General features: G+C 41.3%; 1 protein-coding gene across 1 annotated transcript; it reads left to right on the forward strand.

Moving 5' to 3' along the window:
* Positions 1-1708: 1708 nt before the first annotated feature.
* tent5aa (terminal nucleotidyltransferase 5Aa) lies at positions 1709-6350 on the forward strand. Its single transcript, XM_061289521.1, has 2 exons — positions 1709-2754; positions 3120-6350. Exons 1-2 carry the CDS (start codon positions 2329-2331, stop codon positions 3897-3899), a joined length of 1206 nt encoding a protein of 401 aa, XP_061145505.1. The 5' UTR covers positions 1709-2328; the 3' UTR covers positions 3900-6350.
* Positions 6351-8545: the final 2195 nt, after the last annotated feature.

The following is an 8545-nucleotide window of genomic DNA, read 5'->3' on the forward strand; positions in this document are numbered from 1 at the left end:
CTACACCATGCTGAGAATTGTTTGTAAATTTGATCATCTGAATCCATTCATTTATTCTCTGTACTGCTTGTCCTATTTGGTGTTGGAGGTGAGCACATCGGACTAAATTCTCCAATTCACTCGTGAGTCCTTTTTACATGCGTGTGCTTGCCCACTTTTTATCTATTCTATCCAGAGTTGTGTCACACCTACTGTATTGCAAATAATGTACGAGTAATAATTATGAATGGTGTTTAAAAACAGAATGTCTGTGTAGCATCAACACCACAAATCATTGAAGTTCACTGGTTACAGTCGAGAAAATGTTCTGCAGCATAATTTTGCTCCTTGCAAAAGAGAGTTGCTCACATGGTGGTATTTAATGAAAATCATTTGGCTATATGTATATTCTTACAGTTCATATTAAATTCTGTGCATGCGTGAACTTGTCTGAGCCTAGCAATGGGATAATCAGGCTTTAGGCTCAGCGGCTGTTAGTGACGCAGAGCTTTATGCTGCCAAATCGAGCTGCCCAGCCCTGACAGAGCAGGTTCACGACCTTTATATAGACACTATGTCACAGGTGTCAAACTCAAGGCCCGGGCGCCAGATACGGCCCGCCACATCATTTTAGGTGGCCCGCAAAGACAAATTGTGCATCAGATTCGTGTGTCATTACTAGAATTGCAAATTGTCTTTACTTTTGATATCTTTTTATTTAATTTAAATATTTGACCAGTTTTTTCTCGTCTGATTTGAAAATGAGTTTTTTTGTAGCTTTTACTGTATGTAGTATGAGGTGCTCATACATTTATTTGGGTTGACAGTCATAATGGCCCTCCAAAAGAAGCTATGACTACTGTCAGGGTTTTCCAAAACTATCTTGATCATATGATTATGTTGGAATGTATGTAACCAGTAATAAATAACCTAGCTTGTTCCATCCTACACAATGTCGTAAAACATCCCCTGCTCTGCTAATCTAGAGGTCAAGGGCTTTTTAACTTGTCTATTCAGTCTACTGTCACCCCCACCCTTTTTCTCTTAATAAAGATGCTCTTGTGGGAAGCGAGAGTCAGACGTCATTCGATCATTGCTGTACGCACAGTGACGAATGGACTCTCCGCCTGCAGGTGCCTAAAAAGACTTAACTGTCTCCCATGTGGTTTTTGCAAAATAAGTTAGAGTGAGCACCACCCTAACAACTACAATGCGGCCCGTGACAAAAATGGGTTTGACACCCTTGCTCTATATCCATCTGATCATTCAATTGCATCACAGTCCCTTTGACTGCATTCATGTACAGATTTGTGTTAGGACACAACACAGCCTATAGGAGGCGACATGGCAACATTTGTGGGTTCAGTGTTTCCTTCAACCCCACTGTGATTGATGTACAGCTACTATATATTAGATGTTGTTTTCTTCCCCTCACCCACGTTTGTCCACATTTTGGTTGAAACAAATGCAATGGTGGGAAAGGCTGTAATCTCAGGGGGATGGAGTGATCATTTTGAACAGAAAGGCATGCACTGTTAGTCCAGAATTATTCTTTACGTGTGTCAGTGTTTGTGATGTGCTGCAGATATACTGTGGGGGGTGGGGCCTCCTGGCTCTTCGTCAGGGAGCCAGGCATGTAAAGTGGGCAGGTAACAGTTAACTTCCCCTCCAGCGGAATAATATATGGCATTAAATAGACCCGAGGAAAGCAAGTTGGACTTTGTAGACGCACGTGGAGATTTTGAAGAGGAACATTTCTTGGGAATGGGAGAAGAAATTAAAAAGTGTAAAGGCGCCCAAAAGCTTCTTCTTGCGAGAGGTTGGTTGTCAGAGGGAGGACTGTGCCAAAGTGTGAATCGAGGATCCGCTTATCCATGCAAATTCATCAAATCATAGGCGTGCCTTTGAGCGATGGAGCCGGAAAAGCAACCACCTCCTGGATCATGCAGCACCTTCAAAGACTGATGTGCACGCCTCGGACACTTTCACAGCAGTACTGGAGTGAACGTTTGTGAAGCTCAAAGTTAGATGCTTCACTTTCCACACGTTTGTTTTCTTGACAAGCTGAGCGCTTTCTCCTCTGAGCAATCAACAAATCTGCAGCAGTGCCTCTGGGATTTTGAAACCCACTTGTTGCGTAAAGTAGCCATTACCTACCCTTTTTGTTGCCTTTTATTTTTGTCTTTCGTTTCAAACTGAACTTTTTTTTTTTTTTTTTGACATGCTGAGATTCGTTTTTCATGACGTTGAAGTTAATACCCGAAACTAATTCGGTGCGTAATTACGCATTTGCTCCAATTTTGACACTTGGCTTTAAATCAAATAATTCGAGACTTTCCCTGCATCAACATGTCCGAGAGCGATAGTATCTCTATCGAAAGCCGTCTTTCTGAAACAGAAAGCGACAGCGTCAGTGTTCTGAGTTGGGAGCAAGTGCAGCGTCTGGACGCGATTCTGACTGAGACCATCCCGATCCACGGACGGGGCAACTTCCCCACGCTGGAGATGCAGCCCCGACAGATTGTCAAAGTGGTGCGCAGCCGGATGGAGGAGAAGCAAATCCACGTCCGGGACGTTAGGTTAAATGGCTCTGCAGCCAGCCACATACTGCACGAAGACAGCGGACTGGGTTTCAAGGACCTCGATCTGATATTTTGCGCAGATATGAAAGGTGAACGGGACTTCCAGATTGTGAAGGACATTGTTCTGGACTGTCTCCTGGACTTTTTACCCGACTGTGTGAATAAAGAGAGGATTACCTCTTTAACGTTAAAGGTAGGCCGACACAAATAATCCATTTGAAATTACTGTACATTTGGTGTGGTGACATTTAATTGCATTTGTGTCAAATTGGTTTCACGATCATTGTGCTCATACTTAATGTGCAATTAGATTCGTTTGGTGATAGTAAAAGATGTCTAAGAGGATTGTGTTAAACCACTTGGGAAGGTAATTTGAGCTCACCCTGCAGCTACAGTAGATTTCATATCCAAGCACAATCTTTGTTTGTAATATTCAAGTTTAGGACAGGATCTTGAATGACAACAGACTTATTCATGCATAACTGGCTCAATATTTGACAATGGATTCTTCCAGGCTTTGTTTGTTAAAATACCCTTGCTATGTATTGCCACTCGTAGGAAGCCTACGTGCAGAAGATGGTGAAGGTGTGTAACGACTCGGACCGCTGGAGCCTCATCTCCCTCTCCAATAATCGGGGCAAGAATGTGGAACTGAAGTTCGTGGACTCTCTTCGGCGACAGTTTGAGTTCAGTGTGGACTCCTTCCAGATCAAGCTGGACTCGCTGCTGCTCTTCTACGAGTGCTCAGAGAACGCTATGACCGCAACCTTCCACCCTACCATTATGGGCGAGAGTGTGTATGGCGACTTTGGCGAGGCCCTGGATCATCTACGTCACAAGGTCATCTGCACCCGGAACCCGGAGGAGATCCGAGGTGGCGGCCTGCTGAAGTACTGTCACCTGCTGGTGAGGGGTTTCCTGGCGGCATCAGAGTCTGAGATGAAGTCCCTACAGCGTTACATGTGCTCCCGCTTCTTCATTGACTTCCCTGACATCGGCGAGCAGCAGCGCAAGCTCGAGTCCTACCTTCAAAACCACTTTGTGGGCCTGGAGGACCGCAAGTACGACTACCTGATGACGCTCCACGGGGTGGTGAATGAGAGCACGGTGTGCCTCATGGGACACGAGAGGAGACAGACCTTAGGGCTCATAGCCATGCTGGCAGTGCGTGTTCTGGCTGAGCAGAATGTCATTCCCAATGTGGCCAACGTCACCTGTTACTACCAACCTGCTCCTTATGTGGCAGACGGTAACTTCAGTAACTACTACATAGCACAGGTACAGCCCGTGTTTGCCTGCCAGCAGCCTGCCTACTCCACCTGGCTGCCCTGTAACTGAGCCAGTCCAGAGTATAGAAGAAGAAGGAGGAGGAGGAGGAGGAGGAGGAGGAGGAGGAGATAGCTTTGTTTGAACAGGAGCAAACTTACCCGGTGTTTGATGGCTGTCAGCAAAGGGGGTCTTTTTTTTTTTATGTTTTGCATCAAAGCTTGTTCTTTTTTTTTTGTTCATACATTGAGTATGAATGATAGATAACACAAGAGTCCATTTTCAGTTAATGTGAATAGCTCACGTTTCTTGAAATACCAACCCCGCCTTTATAATATATCAAAAGTGAGACCTTGGCAAATGCAATTGGCAGATCAGTCAAGAAGTGAGCAGCAAAATCTGAAAATTTGAGTTGAAAGTAACTGTAGCCCAGCTCAAGGGGGGAGTACACTTCACTCCACCACCCCTGCTCTTAGTGTGTGTGTGTGTTGTTGAGGGGGTGTCAAAAGAATCTCCAGGGCACTCAAATAGAGCACACGATATTCTGCTCTATTCTCAGCTGGAAAGCTGCTATTTGAATTACTTTGATTGTTCAACTAGCATCTCTTTTGCATTTGGTATGAATATGGTTGTTGCAGACCAAAGATTTTAGATTGTTTTTGACGTTAAAACCCTATTTTTTAAATGGGGAATTAAGTAAAAGATCTGTCTTTTTGTATATGTGAACGTGTTTAACAGTGCCTTTCAGTGGGCAGAAAAAAGAAAGAGCAGCCCATTTATTGTTTGAATTTGCTTTTTGTTAGTGCAGCAAATGAGACAACGGTACTAGGAAGGATTGGGAATGTGTGACAATGTGCGAGTATATTCTTAAACCGCATCATCATTTTTCACACATCGCACTTGAATGCTGTTATTGTTGTCAATGAGAGCACTTGCAAGAGTAGCAGTAATATCATCGGAAAACCTCAACTGAAGGTTAAATGTGTGTTTTGGAAGTAAAGGGCTGATCTTTGCTCACCTGGGGAAAAACTACATGTGCAGAGTTCACAGAGGTCAGAGGTCAATAGCCACTTTAATAGCATATACTGCCATATGCCATCCGACTCCATCAGGGAGTGCAGTAATTCTCTTAGTCTTTAACATTATTTTACTTGTAATCAAGAGAAAGTGGACAATCATTGCTCATCTGTATATATAATGGAATATATTGTGTCATGGCCCCAGGTTCCATATGACCAATGAAAGAGCGTTTTGTGTAGTTCTCAACCTAAAACAGCAATGACAACAGACTCCTTGGCGATGCTACGTCGGAAAGAGAGCAAAGGCTGCGTTCCGAGAGTCAGACAGAGAACTTGAAGAATATTTACCGTGACACCTCAGATGATGAGACACTATTTGCTGTAGCACCCTGACAGGGAATTCCTCAGCTGCTGCTCAAGCACTCCAGCTCAGTCTGCTGCTGCAGACACTCTTTTGAAGGCTAAAAAAAAAAAAAGGGCTGCCCAATACTTTGCTGATCAACTGTGGTAACATGTACATTGATTAAAGGCATTGGTTTGGGTAGAGAAAATGAATGTGTAGCTACAGATAATGTGTGGTTTCAGATGGCAGCAAAAAAGGAAGAAAGAAAAACGTGAGGTAGAAGGAAATGTAGCAGGAGAGAATCAGTCTGGAGAAATGGGTGCAGCTGGTGATGGGGTTTATCTCTAAGGCTAGCCTGCTTCACTGTGCAAACTGAATCACAATTTAATGACAGTGCTGCCCCTCCTTTTTTTATTCAGGAGACCAAAAGCATTGTGCTATTTTTACCTTCAGATTTTTTTTATTTTTTTTTGTCAAACAAAAAAAAAGAAAACAGGAAATTACAACAGATGTTTGAGTTGAAAGGTGTTACAAGTGTCTCTGCTTAATCAATGTTGCTAATTCTTCATTCTGCCGCATTATAAAACAACTTTGTACATATATGAATACGTGCTCCGGGGTTGCCAATTCACTCATGCTGCAGCTTTTTTTGGTATGACTAAAAAAGTCAGTTGTGACTTTTGAATTTCAGTCAAGCCATAAATCATTCATTCTGTCTAAGACATTTTTTTTTACATTTCTTTCTTGTCAGTGATTGTCTTTAATGATAAATCTTTGGATTGTGCAGGCATTGTATTACCCTTTTTTTACTCAGTGATTATTTGCCAGCTTGCTAGCTCCAGTCTGCCTGTCCAGTAATGAGTGTGCCTATCAGTTAAAGATTGTGGATTACTGCATTGTTCCGTATGCATCGGTTCAAACATGTTCATTATGATGCATTCTTTGACAGAACGAAGATAACCATCCTTGTCTTGTATGTGTATTTTTTTTATGAGTGTTTTTTTGTATATAGAAATGTATCAAAGACTGCGTATGTTTAAATCTGTGATTGGACTTATATGGATATATGTTCTCAATTGCTTTTTGCGATGTTATGTTGTGTGTCCAATGGGTCCAAATTTAACAATGTTTTCATCAATAAAATACTATATGAAAATCAGACTGATGTCTCATGTCCTGACTTTCAAGCCATCATTAATTTATCATGTCATTTTCACTGAACAAATTCAAAAGACTGCATATATCGATCACATTGTCAAGCAAGAGTTTGAAAACTGCAGTCGCATTGAGCTGTTGCTGAAAGCGAAGCCTCATTGAGATGATATACTTTTTTTCTGAAGTGCCTCAAAAGGATCCATGTACGTAGTAGCCGCCACAATCCATCTTGTGCCACTCACTGGCTGACCCTATTGCATAGATGTGGAATTTCTTTAGGAATTCACCAAACAAATCTATGGGATATTGTACCATCAATCTTAAAGAGCTCGACAGGCCTGAACACTAGAGGCTCTATTCTGGAGCATCTCATAGCGTTCCATGTAATGCAGATGTATTATTTCTGCCGTTTGATAAATCGATTTATTCCCGTCATGTTGAATACATGTCCACTGTCAGGGTGAGCATTTTTTTCTATATTTGAATCATAATTTCAGTCTGAACAAATTGCTTTATTACATTAATAAAAGTTTTATATCTGTAGCCGCTTTCACTTAAGCTGTCATGAAACAATATATTATTGGAAGAACTGATGTTTAAGATATAAAATAGAGTGAAAAGAAAACAATAGAAAGAATTCACATTAGGCAATGCCCTAAATTGATAGCGGATTTAGTTTACTAATCTCAAAAGTGCCATATTAGGGCATTAATAGCGTTACCACAACTTTTTACACTTATCTTTTAGCACTTTTGAAGAATCTGGGGTACAGTAGGATTGAATTTGTGAAACCTCTTCAAAAAGATCCAAGCATCCAATATTCTATCTATTAATTATATGTAATGCCATTATATTAACTACAACAATATTTCATCCTAAATTGGTGGTGTAAGGAAAGGACTGAAGGAAACTACTATCAGATTCTACCCACCACCCCTCGAGCATTTAACCTGTATCTCTGTGCTTGAGGTACACCGTCTTCCTTCAGCTGTCTGTAAAACATGTGCAATATATTAGGTTGAATGAAGACTCTAAATAGCCTGAGGTGAATGGGCTTGCGAGTAGTTGTCTTTTTTGTCAGTCCCGCAATCGACTGTTGGTGACTCCAGGATTAACTCACCATCTCGCACAAAGCCAAGCTTAGGCATATGATAAAAAGTTGTTACTCATCTCTTTGTAAAATGGTACTTTATAGAAGCACAAACAAAACATATAATTCAAGTGAATCAAAAAGTATGACCTGTATTTCCCCCAAACCTTTAACATGTGCATGAGTTTTAAAAAAACAACAACAACATATGATTCAAAATGATCCGACTCAGGCTGAAGTTCGAACTGTGTGAGTCAGTGAGCTCAATTGTCTTTCTTACATGGAAAATTTTGTTGTTTTTGTCAGCCAACATAAAACCATTCATTTGTGAGGAGATATATAAATCACAAAAATACATTTTAATAAGGTCATAATGATGTATGTTTTTCTTTCACTGTGATAAAGCTGTACTTGCCTGCATGATCAATCCTTCTTTTGACCTTTGAAGAGCTTTTTTTGGACATATGAGGGGAGAGATAGGCCACTTGCCAGTGGAGCCAAAGATATATTTATGTTTTTCTGTGGTTAAAAGATAGCTGCGGAATGGAATGGAATTCAGACAGAAACCAACTCGAAATGCATCCAAGCTTTGTTCACCAAAAACAGGGAGTAAGAGTGTCTCTTTTCACTGACTCTGCCATTCAGCAGCTTTTTAGATTGGTTCCCTACTGCGAGTGCCTGTTGGGCCCAGCAGGCCCAAGCAGAAACTCATCCAGAAGTAGCCTCTATTGCCAGACAGTGCAGAAGCTGAAAATGAGGAGATTTGCATTCGTAGAAAAAAGACTTTCATGCTCACAATGATTATCTCTGTGTGCTCATCAAATTCTCTTTTAATAGCAACCCCGTCATGGATCAACAGCAGTGCATTAACATTCTGGTCTAAGGCCCATATGGACGAGTCCAACTGCCTTATGGTTGTCAGATTGAAATAAACTCTTTACAATAGAGCTCACAGATCCACGTCACGTGCTAATTTGTGCTAGATGAAGGGAGGTAGGAAAGAATATACAGTAGACATGATTAGATCATTATCATTGTCACTGAAGCACATTCAAGTTATTTCCTTGAGCCATAACAGACACAGCAGACAGGCTTAGGTTGATCAGTGATT

The sequence above is a fragment of the Syngnathus typhle genome, linkage group LG10, assembly GCF_033458585.1.
Source record: "Syngnathus typhle isolate RoL2023-S1 ecotype Sweden linkage group LG10, RoL_Styp_1.0, whole genome shotgun sequence".
Taxonomy (NCBI): Eukaryota; Metazoa; Chordata; class Actinopteri; order Syngnathiformes; family Syngnathidae; genus Syngnathus; species Syngnathus typhle.